The sequence below is a fragment of the Asparagus officinalis genome, chromosome 1, assembly GCF_001876935.1.
Source record: "Asparagus officinalis chromosome 1, Aspof.V1, whole genome shotgun sequence".
Taxonomy (NCBI): domain Eukaryota; kingdom Viridiplantae; phylum Streptophyta; class Magnoliopsida; order Asparagales; family Asparagaceae; genus Asparagus; species Asparagus officinalis.
In genome coordinates this window covers 123,575,532-123,590,731 of record NC_033794.1, presented here as the reverse complement: position 1 = coordinate 123,590,731, position 15,200 = coordinate 123,575,532, and the positions used below count along the sequence as shown (strand labels likewise).

The window sequence follows — 15,200 nt, the reverse complement described above, 5'->3', positions numbered from 1 at the left end:
CCCCCCACCCCCCACCCAAAAAAAAAACCCAAAAAAAACCACGACAAAAGACCCCCATGCATGGAGCGGCTATTATTTTAAAATCTATTATTAAAAACTAAAGGTATTATAACATTTTTAATAGTTGAGTAAATTAAGAAATTACAGAGATGGACTATGAAGTTGAACAAACAATGATCTTAGCAATGCAGTCGATGACCTACAGCTACGAACTAATAAAGTCAGTATTGACCTGTTCTCAAAAAGAGGGATATAAATTTAAGCTGCTATGGTCTTACAAATGGATGTAAAACTGGTCTTAGTTTGGTCTTAGTTTGGAGCGTGTATTTGGTAACTGGTAAGATGAAGCGAATTTCCAAACTTTTCTCCCAACATTTTCTGTGTTGGTTTGAAAACTTGGTAAGATGAAGCGAATTTCCAAACTTTTCTCCCAACATTTTCTGTGTTGGTTTGAAAACTTAGATAACCGTTAGCATTTTGTAGTTTTAACTTTTAAGTTGTACTTTTTTGTAGTATATATACCTTGTAGTAGATTTACGATGCTTAACATAATTTACTGTTGTAACCAAAAGAACTGATGCTCCTTCTTCCCAGTAAGATCAATTTATTAGGGAGTTGGCATTACCACCGGTAGCTTGAGGACTGCAACTGCAATATTCTAATTGGAGGATATGTATCCATTGCCCTTCCGAAATTACCTAACATATGTTTGTTGTATTTGATCTTTCCTGAAACGTTCACAATCTTTCAACTTCATGAACTCTTATAAACATAGACTTCATCCGTTTGAATAAGCTTGCCCGGTAACCATTTTTCATTCAACTTTATGATCTGTTGTAAAATTGATTGCAGCCCTGATTTCAAGAACGTTGCGGATATATCACTGAGAAGAGTGGTAGATGCTCTAGTTGAGGATGTCATCGTGCACTTCGGAGGAGCAACTGATCCATCATCATCATCAGGCGTTCCCTTGGCAAAAACATTGCCGCGTGTCGCCCAAATGGGCGCCCTATTGCTCGAGGAACCTAGCATCAATAAATATGTCCAGAGCATTCGAAGTTTGCCCGAGTTCCAACACTTTTACACTCTGTTGTACTCCAACATGCCTTTGGAGTTTTAAGTTTGTTTTAGAGGGAAAGGAAATGTTGAGTAGATGTTATATTTTTTGATAGAAATGTTAGGATTAAATTTTATAGGGCCCTTGTTTTCCAATCTGAGGGGTCGGGATCTCAGAATAAAAGGGGGGAAAAGCAGAAATGAATTTGATGGGAATTCTGTATATTATTTCGTCTGTGCGGTCTGCTTATGATTTCTTTTATTCTGATTGTACTGGAACTAGATGCGCCCCTCTTTTGATCCCCTTTTCTCGTATTTCAACAGTAAATGAAGAGTGAAGATTCTGCACGAGATATTTTTTGTAATTGCAACTGTGAAAAGTATCTATGCGGTTATACGGCTGGAAAGAAACAGGGAGCTTTGATATTTTGTGAAGAGCAAGAAAACTATAATATGAAAACGCAGGAAGGAATTTATTTTTCTTTTGAAACTGGCTATTATTTTGCAAGAACGCCGAATTTTACTTGTTCCATTGCACGAATAGGAAGATCACAATGTAGAAAACTCACAGCTTATCTTTCACAAATCTAACTCAAAAGTGAAAAAAGCTTTTATCTTTTCGTAATTCAGACTAGCGAACTTTCAAATTTACCATTATACTTCAATACAATTATCCATTCATAAAAGGATAAAAGCATATTATTCGAGGAAACAACCAACTCTGGGATCCACCTACAACGCCGGTCCTCATACAATGCCGCTTCTGTACAAAGATGTATAAAGCATGAAAGTGAAACTACATGAAAGCAGCAAAAAGAAAATTTCGGTGCACATAAATGTTCAACTTGTACCGAGCAAAGAACTTGCAGTACACCAAAAACTTCGAAAACATCTCTTAAGGTAAAACAAATAAATAGAAGATAGACGGTTGACATCTCACAGTAAAATCCCAACGCAAGTGACTACGTTAAACTGAGTAACTTACAGATTCCTCAGCTGCTTCTTCAACACATCCATTACTGACCCAAAGTTTGCCTTGACATTTATCGGAGGGTTTGCATACCGGCACTCCATGTCAGCAATCTCTTTCGAGTGGTAATCCACCTTTGACTGTGTGAACTTCAAGCCGTGAGCTGTGCTCACCACAACCGTTCGATCGTGGGTCCCTATCACCCCACTATTCCTCAACTTAATCAACGCAGCCAGAGCTACTCCGGTATGCGGGCAAGCAAACATCCCGGTTCGATCAGCCTGACTCATTGCATCCATCAACTCCTCCTCTGTAGCCTCCTCAACAATCCCGTTGGTAGACTTGACTGCATGCACTGCCCTATCAATCGACACAGGATCTCCAATTTGAATAGCAGATGCAAAGGTTTCACCTGCTGTGACAGGTTTGAAATCGGTCCAGCCTGACTTATAGTGAAGGTATAGAGGGTTGGCATTGGCAGCTTGCGCGCATACCAACCGCGGGACCCTGTCAACTAAGCCGAGTTCTCGGCACATGTCAAAGCCTTTGAAGAAGGCATAGATGTTCCCGAGATTGCCACCAGGGATTATGACCCAGTCGGGGACTTCCCAATCAAACTGTTGCAAGATTTCAATGGCAGCGGTCTTCTGGCCTTCAAGGCGGAGGGAGTTGAGGGAATTGGCTAGGTAGATGGGGAGCTCGGCGGTGACTTCTCGAATGAGACGCATGCAGCCGTCAAAGTCTGTGTCTAGGGAGAGGACGGTGGCACCGTTGGCTATGGGCTGGACGAGCTGGGCAACAGAGATGCGATCAGCTGGAAGGAAGACAATGGAAGGGATGCGGGCAGCTGCACAGTAAGCAGAGAGGGCAGCGGAGGTATCACCAGTGGAGGCACAGCCAACACCGACGATGGGGCGCTTGAGCTGGCGACGGAGACGATTGACCTGTAAAGGCAAAAGTAAAAAGTTTTGGTGATGGTTTGTGCTACACTAGGAAATAAGAGAAGGCGTGGTAAGAAAAAGTTTACAAAAACTTCAAGACAATGACTATGCTATTAATAAAGAATGAACTTACGCTAGGTTTCTCATGTAAATCAGAAAAATTTATGTTCTCCTCGAACTAAATGACTAATGAACAATTTATAATTGACTTAAACGTGAAGGATAATTAGTTTGTAATGACATGAGGGAGTAAATTTAAGAAATTATAAATTACTCATATGATGCTTTAATAATCTTAAAGTCCCTAACCATTATATTTATACCAAAACTCTGAAGTTGGGAGGAGGACTAAGGTTATTGCTTTAATTTGTAACATGCCCATGCAGGTTGACTGCCCTTTTTTATCGATTGAAACCTAAAGTCTAAACTCACACAGTGGTGTCAATTTTTAGAAAATCCATTTTAAATGGCTGGTGGGATTTTAACCTGGGTTGCTCAAATACCATTTGTTGGGGAGTAATCAAGTCAACTAGGGAGTAATCAGGTCCAACCTAGAGTTAATTGGCCTTAAATAGAGGCCTAATCAGCAACAAATAAATAGTTCAAACCGTCCTCAAATACTAGGTAGCCTATAAATAAACAAAAGCAGTTAAGATAAAATAATAATATATATTCTTCAAAATTTCTGACTGCATCTTGGGAATTTATAATCAATCAATAAATTCTAACATAATGTTTAGTATAAATTGTAACATCTACAATAAGGTGTAACTACAACGAGAGAGTTCTAGAATCCGTAGTACTTGCCGGAGATCATGACAAAAATGCAAAAGGTTCACAAGTAAACATTATGTCATGAAAGATACATATACAAAGACAAACGGTAAGCTGGTTACAGACAAGTAGTGAAGCATAGCATATAAGCATATTATCATATGAACTTGGATTCTGTCAATTTATAAAATAAATAGCTTTTGATTTGAAAATAGGAATGTTATTTTGATATAGATACAACAACAAAGCTTTTATCCCAATTTTTTAGAGCTGGCTACATAGATCCAATTCTTCTTCTATTTAGTTCTATAATGGGTCATCTCTTTTGTGTTAGCTATTATCCATTGTTTTAAAAGTGTCACGCCCTAGCACTCAGGCGAGGCAATTTTACAGCTCCACATTGTGTAATATGCCAGACTGCACTGAAGGTTAGAGGCGAGCATTTGAGAGACGACAAAAGCTGTCAGGTAGGTGTCTTTCATGTGTCACCTCCAATGTTACATTAAACGTTGGGCGCTTCTAGGCGTCGGACTTGGCGCCCAACGTTTAGTCGTCTAGGCGGACGCCTAAGCGGTTTCTGGACGTTTTTTTTTCTTTCTTCATTTAAGTGGTGATCGATGAGGTTTTGCTAAAGGTCGGAGGAGGTAGTGGTGATGTTCATATTTGAAGGTTAATGAAGTTTGGAGGACGTGTAGGCTACGGCACATAAAATCACAATCAAGACCTACAGGATGCAATCTATATAAGCAGACAATCTCCCCTAAACGCTTGTAAAATCTAGGTAGGCAGCCTAAATACCGCCTAGACGCTAAGCGCAAGTTAGGCGGCCTAGGTACCGTCTAGGTTTAGACGTACGTCTAAGCGGACTAGGCGAGGGTTTTTTTAAACAGTGGTCACCTCTATTTTTGGAGTTTGAAGGGCTATTTAGACTCTTATTTTACGTGATAATTTACTTCAGGTGTACTTTGTTGAGGATCTACATTCTCAAAAGATAAAATATTTGGATAATTTGTTAAGTGAATTGAGGATTATTTAGAATTATAACTCTTCAATTTCTCTCCATTTTCTTTTTCTTTCTGAGCCTTTGGCGGTACCTTTGACTATCGCCTTCCTGCGCTAGCAACCACAAAACAATCACCAACAACAGGTTGTCTTTTTTTTGTTTTTTGTTTTAATTTGTTTTTTATTTTTTGTGTTATTTTTGGTTGATTTTCATAATAATCTGCCTACTGCCTACATCATTCGAGAATACGCCACCTGTTAAAAGATGAAAGTTCAAACCTTCACTTAAATTATGTATACTAGTAGATACTAGTTAAAATTTAGAACTAAATTTTGCTATATTATTTAGATAATTTATACCATATTCGTTCTCATAGTGTGCGACTTCACAGATTTGATTATGATTCACTTATTTAATGTTGTGATCTATTGATTCTGTTTATATTGCATTTACTTGCACGCGATTTGTATGTTTTATGATCTTTTTAACACTCACCACCTTGCTTCTGCTTCACTCAGGCGATATCCTTTTGTAATGTGCCTCGTCTTAGGCGATATAGGACCTTGTCGCCTTGACCTAGCCTTTCAGCTTAAAAACACTATGTTTCTCATATTCTTCTTAATTGCTTCCAGAAAGTCTTTTTAGATCTACTTCTAGTTCTCTCCTCTTTGTCCCATGAACTATGATCTTATCACTTGTTCTAACTGATCAAACCATCCCATCAACTCTACAAACATATTTTATTATTTAATATTCGCATATATTTCTATATGTATTCTTAGGGGCGGGTTTTACACAATCGGAAAATATAAGGGAAAGTGTGTGCGGTGTTGTGTGTACTATTAATATATATATAGATATATATATATATAGTATATATATAATATATATATATATATATATATATATATATATATATATATATATATATATATATATATATAAATATATATAATATATATATAATATATATATATATATATATATATATATATATATACTATATATATATATATATATAATATATATTATATATAATTTGAGTTAGCATGTCGTGTGGATGCTCGGACCGAAGACGCAATAGATCAATGTTTTAGAACCTTGGTGTATATCTACAAGACAATCATAACATTCTAATTTCTGCTACACTTATCTTTCTCAAATGTACTTAATTGCACGGTATTCTGATTCATAAAGCACTGTCAGTATTACAACTATTCTATAGAGTTTTCTCTCCAATCTCTCGTAAGCATCCTACTACCACATAAGACTTCAGAAGCATTCCTCCATTATAACCATCGTATTTTGATTCGATGAACAACACCATCTTCAGAAGTACCCCTCCATTTTAGCCGCCCTATTTCTTAACCGCAATATCTACTATACACTCATTCCTCTACATCATTGTGCTAAAAGTGCATTCTATGTGTTATGTTTTCCCCCACTACTAATTCTATACCCTTTACATTTCAAGAGCTTCTCTCTACCTATCTACGTTACGAACAATCTCTTTTGTTACAAACTCTCTCTTTCCTATTCTCGTCAAATAATACTACATCATAAGCAAATAACATACGCCCAGGGACTCCTTTTTGAATATCTACATACACGTTCAAGAATAGAACATTAAACCTGGACACGTGAGCACGAGACAACCACGCATGAAGGTCAAATAAGCAGTTTATTGGGTTAGGAGCACAAATTCTCGAAACGATGTCAGAAAATGCAAAACCTGCGAGACGAGGACAGTCATCCCGAGATCCTTGAACGACCCCGTGTGTGAGATGCCGCAATGCTTGACCCACAAATCGTTCATCCCGTCCAAATAATCCATCCCCATCCTCTCCGCCCAGAACAAGTTGGAGTTCCCCTCGAACAGCGACACGATGTGATCGGGATGGATCTCCGGCAGCACGAACTCCTTCTTGCTCCAGACCCCGGACCCATAGGGCCAGGTCGTCCTCCCAACCCTGGAGTCGAACAGAGACCTCCAGTAGGACCCGGGGAACTCCTTCAGGGCGTCGAGGTCGTGCTGGACGTCGAGGAGGCCGCCGGATCGAGATCGGTAGACGAAACCTCGTGAGGGAGTGAAGTGCTCGTCGGAGGGAGCCGGCCGGAGCGCCGAGGGGAGTAGCGGGCGGAGAAGGGTTGGGCGGTGGTTGGTGGAGGCGTCGCGGAGGCGGGCGGCCTCCTCGCGGATGTTCTCGTCCGGCGGGGCGGGCTGGGCTGCGAAGTGAGGGAGTTGGAGTCGGTGGGGGAGGAGCAGCAGGAAGATCTTGTAGGGTTTTAGGGGGAGGCTAGGGTTTTGGGGGGCAGAGGGAGAGAGAGAGGGAGATGGCGGCCATTTGATTTTTTTGGGGATTATTAAGAGGGAGGCGGCTGGGAGCTGGCGAGATTGAGTGGGGTTTAGGTCCTCAGCGCCAGCGGTCGGTAAACGCTAGGTTTATTTGAACTTTCGGCCGTGGAATATTGAGCAGATGTGGAAACTAAACGAGATAGAAGTTGTTATTATTTTGGTAATTAGAATTTTTTTTCCTTCTAGGTGTCATTGGTTACTAATTGTTTGTTATATACTGCTGATATATATATATATATATATGAGCTAAATTGTCAGATTGGTATTAAAAATAGCGCCTAATAACCAGATTGGTAATAAAAGTAATTCCAACGACGGTAATGCATTTAAACTTGCACGATGAGGCAAATAGGTTCAAAAATAAAATTTATGTTCATTTTTCCCGCAACCACTCAGGGTAACATGCCACATATGATTAGATGACATATTTATAAAGATGTGGCAACTTTAGTTAATCTTATTGAACCTATTAGAAAAGGGAATTTTCAAATTAGAGTAAAAGAAAAGATTTTTTTTATTTGAGACTTTTTCTCCTTCTTTCTTCAAATTGAGGGTTCTTCATTGGTTGAACTCAATGAATTCATGTTCTTCAGCAATGGAAAACCCCCAATTTAATAGAAGAATGAGAAGAAGCCCCTAAATTAAAACTCTCTTTTTTTACACTAATTTAAAAAATAACCCCCTAATGGTTTGAATTAGACTAATTATAATTGTCATGTCATCGTAAATATACCTTATAAGCATCTCATGACAGATTATATGAATAGTCGACGAGAAATTTATTTTTAGATCAAATTGTCACGTCGTGCAAGTTTAATTACCTTATCATCGCAAGAATTACTTCTAATACCAATTTGGTTGTTAGGTGCAATTTTTAATTATCAATCAAATAATTTAGCCGATTATATATATATATAGGGAAAAATGAATCTAAGGTGACACCCTAGGCTCCCACCTAAGGACGCGACCTAAAATCACATCATTTCCTAATTTTTTTGCGATCCGCTCCGTTGAACTTGATCTACACGTTCTTAAACCCAAAAACATTAATTTTGGGGTGAACCCGTCGTGTTTTGACCCTTTATCCTCTGGCTACAATTTTAACGGTTTCGAATGAATAGAACTTTTTGCAACGCTCAACGATTGGTCAAAACACAACGGGTTCACCCCAAAATTGGTGTGTTTGGGTTTAAGAACGTGTAGATCAAGTTCAACGGAGCGGATCGCAAAAAAATTTAGAAAATGATGTGATTCTAGGCCGCATCCTTAGGTGGGAGCCTAGGGTGTCACCTTAGATTCACTTTTCCCATATATATATATATATATATATATATATATATTATTATATATATATAAATATATATATATATATATAATATATATATATATATTATATACTAAGAGAGAGAAGAGAGAGAGAGATTAATGGGTATCCTTGTCATAGGAGGGGATTTCTCCTATGACGCTCTAAAATCACATGATTGAGCGATATTGTGGATGATACCGCTCCGTTGAACTTGTCTATATATTCTAAAACCCTAACACACCAAGTTTGGGGTGAACCCGTGCGTCGTTTGACCATTCATCCACTGCGTATCAATTTTAACGGTTTTGAATGAATAGAACCTTTCACATGGCTCGATAGAGGATCAAACGACGACGGATTCACCCCAACTTGGTGTGTTGGGGTTTTAGAATATGTAGATCAAGTTTAACGGAGGCGGATCATCCACAATGTCGCTCAATCATGTGATTTTAAGAGGCGTCATAGGAGGAAATCCCCTCCTATGACAAGGATACCGCATTAATCTCATATATATATATATATATATATATATAATATATATAATTATATATATATTATATATATATATATATATATATATATATATATATATATATATATCTATATGTGTGTGTGTGTGTGTGTGTGTGTGTGTGTGTGATGTGTGTGTGTGTGTTGTGTGTGTGTGTGTGTGTGAAGAGAGAGAGAGAGAGAGAGAGAGAGAGAGAGAAGAGAGAGAGAGAGATGTGTGTGTGTGTGTGTGAGAGAGAGAGAGAGAGAGAGAGAGAGGAGAGAGAGAGAGAGAGAAGAAGAGGAGAGATGGTAAGCTACAATCTTATCGTGAGCTAGATTAATCTGCTCATCATGTTCGTGATTGACATTGTACATATTTTTCAATACATCATCAAATGAATATAGAAAATTTTTCACATAAATTAGAGTATTCTAGAATATGAATCAAATTATTTTGATATGTTAATTTTTCGGACAGTTTAACACCCGTCCCTCTACACATAAGGGTTGTTTGGTTTTGTGGATTAATCTTGATACATATAATGGACTTTGAAAAAACCATGATTTAAATCGTGTTTGTTTGTGATGGATATTAAAGATGATTTGCATGAGAAATACAATCCAATCAAATTTTGTTTGGTTGTACATGTATTTTATTGAGGATATGCGATTAAGTTTATAAATCCGATTGAAATTAGTATATTTTTAGTGAAGTTTATTTGATCTATTTATCCTATGTGGCAACCCTAAATCCATGTGCCAAAAATGACAAGCAAATAATGTATGTGTTAAAAATTCATGATGTTTAACTTGCGGGTCCTATTTTTCTAATGCAATGATGCAAAATTCATGGAAACAAATAGCCCTATATCTAAAATAATGATAAAAAATTTCAAAACAATATAATTTTTCTATATATAGATTATGATGAGTGCAAATCACTATGTGTGGTACCGATCATTATTTAGAGTAGCCTATTGGGCTAGCTAACGGTAAGAATCTTAATTCGCCATCTTCTTTTATCATTTTTCTATATATATCATCTCATTTTATCATTTTTCTATATATACCAAGAAAACACCTCTATTCTCTTTCCCCTCTTTTTTCCCCGTATGTCCGCTATTGGACAGAGATTCAGATTCTCTCTGCTGTCAAAAAAATAGTGGAGTGATCACTACTTAACCACAACTATTGATTATCTAGTGGGTGATTATGATTTTTTTAGTATAAATTAGGAATGAATGCATACATGAATATCTAAACATTAATACCGAACTAAGAAAAGACAATCTAATAAAATCAATAATTAGAAATCCATAACACGAGACTGGTACGTCTCGTGTTGTAGGTTTCTAAATGTTAATCCTACTTAGATACGGAAAAAATGAATCTAGGTAGACTATACTTAATAGATAGAGGCTTCACTCCATCTAGTAGCCCTTTCCCTGAGGGCGGATGGAGGTAATCTTGCTGTAGCGCTCTGACGTTCTTGTTGTTGTTTTTTTCTTTTAAAATTACTTTTCAGGTAGTTCGGAGTTTCGGAGAGCCGTAGGGTGACGGAGTTCTGGCATAGTCGCTGTCGCGTATTTTTACTTGTAGAGACTCCACTGTAGTTTTGAGTTTTATCCAGACATTAGAGTTTTATATTCATATTGTAAAGGCAGTGTGCCTTAGTACGATTCTTAGTTGATTCATGTTGAGACATTTTCATTATTCAGATATCAGATGTATTATAGTTGAGACATGATTCTTTTCATTTATGAGATATCTCTTCTATATCATGTCTATTACATTCATTCCATTTATTTTGCCTTTTTGTACCTGCACTTCTATTTGGTTCTACTAGAGGATATTACTGTGATTGGTGAAATATGTTTATGCACAGTGTGGGTGCATGACAAGTTTGACATCTCTGGTTTCACCTTGGACTGCAGCCTTGTGTGAACCCAGGGGCGTCACAGTTGGTATCTGTGAGTGTTAGATTTAGAATGTATCGCAATAACAAACTATATAATTAACTGTTGGGATAAAAATAGTGGTGTCTCTATTTTTTTATTTTTTTATTTACAGTGGAGAGGATCCAAATTGATTGGATAGACGCAATTGTGATTTCTATCCATACTTTTAATTATACACATTTTTCTAAAAAATAAAAATCAACATCTCAAACCTTGAGATAAAATTAAAACATAATCTTCTGAGTCAAAATAATTTCATATCAAATAAAATGTTTGGTCCACCAAATCTAAAAGCCCTTAAAATTAAGATACAAATATCACTTGCTCTTTTGTTTTCATTCTTTGTTGGGCTTCATGGTTGTTCTTTCTTGGGCTTTGTTTGGGCCCTTATTGCTGCTTTATTAAAACTTTTCTCTCTACTATTTGGTGTTGTTTATGGGCTGTGTTTGTACTATTTTTAATTTTTAATTTTTTTCCATAATCAACTTTCCTTTTGACGCAAATTTTATAAATTTATGGATTGTTTTTTTTACAATGTTAAAAAAGTATAGCGCTTAAATTAATAATGTTATTCTTTATGTTCTTCATTATTGCCATAAAATTTGTTATAATAATAATAACTATATTATTCTCTTCTACACTGAGGTTATAACTTCTTTGGATATTAATTTTCTTAGCAAGGCTGTTATGAAATTTAAATAAATAAAGAAAGATGGGATGACAATGAGATAGATTTGAAAATATTTCCCATATAAGCTTATGGTGAAGTGTTTAAAATAAAACTATATATACAAGAAATGTGCAGCATGAAAAATTATTACCCATAAGGTTATGTTGAGTTTGCAGGGGGTAGATTTGAATTAAGGTCAGCACGTGACTTAGGTGACGCTGGCTTCAAGTTCAAGCCCTATCCTCTCTTCTGTTTCTATGGCTGTGAATGCACCGGCTTCTGCGTATCCATCCTTGTTGTCTCAAATATGGAAAAATATCTATCACAAATTTAGACATTTGATGACACACAATTTATCAATGTTTTCACTTAATTTTTACCACTATCCACATAAACTTAACATCACCATCACCAACATGGCAATAATCCACAAATTCAGAAACAACCTACTGCGAATAGAATAATTAATATGGAGAAACTCCTCATATAATGTACTCGTATTAATGTTTTCGAATTTAACGAAGCAATTAAACCTCTAACAAATTAAGTTACAAGCAAGCATAACATATTGCAATATTGTTATTCTCGATCTTCATTGTAACTTCAAAATTTAAGGGTAGTGAAGGACAATTTGAGATGGGACCTCAGACTAAATCTCATCAACCATATGTGAAGTGAATTTTAGAAAAAGAAACATACCCGTATGAAATAATCTAGACTTGAATTCTTTGAGGAGACGATAAGAGTATAAAGCTTTAATTCTCAATTCTCTTGTGAACTTAATTTGGATTTTGATGCAGTGAAAGAGACTTGAAGGGATATTAGACACGTATCAATAAAAAAAATACATATCCCAAACGAATAGGTAAAATCAAGTATAAAGGAAATCAGACTATTAGGTCCGTACTCAAACAAAGCCCACATTTATTAATTACAAAGTATAAGCTACATTGACTATAATAATGCATTCCGTAAACCTCTTTTTGCTAGAAAATGCGCCTTTATACTTGATGTGGCATGAAAAGGGTTGTTTTATCACCATGCTGCCACACAAAAAAGTTTTGTTTTTTATCTTTTCTTGTCATATATGCTTTGAACTCAAAGTCTATTAATAGACAGATCAGAATAATATGCAAATGAGCACTTGATACGGCGTAGTATCTTGAGTCCCTATTTTTTCCACCACCTTATTAATATGTATAAGTGGAAATATTTATAGAAACGACAGTAACCACTGGATTACTCACAATACATAGTTATAGACATAAATCTTTATAAAAATATTTATTAATTTTCAGGTCTAATGAAAAAAAAGGGCTGGTTTAGTAGTGAATTTGAATGTGAAAGACTTAGATTAAAGAAAAACAATAATATGTTAAGGATTTATCCCAATCTACTGTATTTTTACGTATTTACACAGAAGACAACAGAACAGTCTGAACTCCTAAATTTACAGAAAGGTTAGACTATAGAATACAATAAAATGATTTTTTCTTGGCAGACGACATCTTAGAGGTGCTTTTTGAGATTCTATTAGAGGATATTCCAAACATTTTGGAAACATATGAGTTATTTTATAAACGAAAAGTTTATAAGTCGACAGAATTGATTGGTCGTCAAAAAAATTCATTGTAGGATATGGTCATGATTTATCTTGATAAGAAGATGTAAGTTAGACTGGAATTTAGTCAAAAGCAGAGCAGCCCCTTAAAACCAGCAAATAAAATAAAATAAAATAAAATAAAACCTTTATTCTTTATAAAGATCAAGTGGTGCCGTTCTCTTTCTTCTTTAGAAAATGGAATCAATCTACAAAAGAAAGATACTTTCCATGTTTAACTTATTATTACTATCTTCCACAAAAGTTTTCGGTGGTAGCTGTTTAGGCTGGGCCCACCTTTGCTTTTAATAGGTTTGACTCTTTGACATACAAAATTATTATAAAATAGGATTAGAAAACGCGGAGACCAGTGGCGGTGGTGACCGGCCAACCTAGTGCCGCTCCCCGACCCGGTCACGGCGGGAAAAGTGCCATCATCATGTACCATTAAATTGATATATTATGTTGACTTAACATGGTTGATTGCTTAATTGTTTAACACAACTGTAAGTTTTAGCGATTTAAGATTGACAGTAAAAATATATAACGTTTTCATTTGTTTTTGTGTATGAATTTTTACAGGCGTCGTTTCAATATCAGAAGTGAATTGATGACAAATTTCTATTTTCCAATATTTGATGGGAACGTGATTGTTGAAAATAGTCTGAAGGATGGTGGAGAAGTTCTTCGTCAAATAATAATAATAATAATAAAAATCATCATCATCATTCGTTGTATTAATTTGAAAAAACATTAGATGATACGTCATAAGTATTGTGGATTGTAACTCAGAAGATGTAAATCATCTTTTAGTTTCAGCTTGTTATAGTCATTTTAGTGATGGAAATAATCTCTAATTAATGATAAACAAGTGTCTCATATTATGTATAATCAAGTCAGTACCTTAAAACAATTAGAGGCTCAACTCGGTCGACTCGACACGCCGACATCTTGCGAGGACATTCGAAAGGCGTCACATGTCGACACCCCGAAAGACGTTACATTATGTCGTCTCTCGGCTAAGTCGACTACCTAACCACTCCACTCGGCCCACTAATCGGCCGACACCTTGCGAAGGCAACTCAAAAGGCGGTACTTCTCGACCACTAGACGAGTAGAAAGACGACGAAACGCCTAGAACATCGAGCCCCTCCTATGCACTGATGATCAATCACCTTGCCATAAATACCATTAAATGCATTATGGGCGCCATCATTCATCTGCCTATAATAGTATTTATGACACATCGGACTACGTCGACGATGCACATCCCCATCACTTCGCATTAAACACCAAAGTGACATCTTCTCCACTCGTCGGCCGACACATGTAAACTTGAAGCTAACTTGCCCGCCAGCCCATGTCTGGCCGAAAGTTACCATCCTACCCTCCTTTCACTACTATAAAAGGAGATACTATTTTTCATTACAGAGTAAGCTTCTTTTCCATCATTCTCCAAACTTAAGAACTAGTACAACTTCTTTTCCATCGTTCTTTGAACTTAAGAACTTAAGAACTAGTACAGTTCTTTTTACTTCTCCACACAAGCAGCCCGCTGACTTGATCGCCGGAGGAACAACCGGGGAATCACGCCCCGTCATCTTACGATTTCTTACTTGCGCAGGAAAGTACAGTTTGCCCAATGACCAGACATTCAGAGAGTTAGAGGACATCTGTCAACTCAATTAACTCCTTTCATTTGACTGTGTGATTCCGTATATCAACACAGCTAAAATAACATTTGATTTGTGATGAAAATAGATTTTCTATGGTAAATATAGATAAAAGTTAAGGTCGTAATTTACCATTATTTTTTTATGAAACGTTGTAAGTTACTAAACACTGATCATTTACATCTCAAAATATATTTTCCAAATATCGTAATTGACTAAATACTACTATATATCTCAAATTATATTTTCCATGGTTAAAGTGTACGTATTCAAATGATATATTTGAGATCAATTCCCTATGTCAAATGGTACATGAACATTTCTTTCTTACATGCTAACACCTTATTACATTTATAACTATGCTCCTAATAATCTTAGGGGGTGTTTGTTTCAAATTCTAT

General features: G+C 36.3%; 2 protein-coding genes across 2 annotated transcripts in view; one reads left to right on the top strand and one right to left on the bottom strand.

The window, feature by feature from the left end:
- LOC109819857 (peroxisome biogenesis protein 3-1-like) overlaps positions 1 to 1,407 on the top strand; it is a 9,155-nt gene extending 7,748 nt beyond the window's left edge. Inside the window, exon 7 of the mRNA XM_020386190.1 lies at positions 853 to 1,407. Coding sequence (XP_020241779.1) covers positions 853 to 1,120 — 268 coding nt within the window. The 3' untranslated portion in view covers positions 1,121 to 1,407. The remainder of the gene's footprint in view (positions 1 to 852) is intronic.
- On the bottom strand, positions 1,779 to 14,727 carry LOC109840993 (threonine synthase, chloroplastic-like). The gene is given in 4 exon segments (XM_020409837.1): positions 1,779 to 2,970; positions 6,477 to 6,962; positions 6,964 to 7,041; positions 14,602 to 14,727. Coding segments are annotated over 4 exon segments (1,623 nt in total). The 3' UTR covers positions 1,779 to 2,037.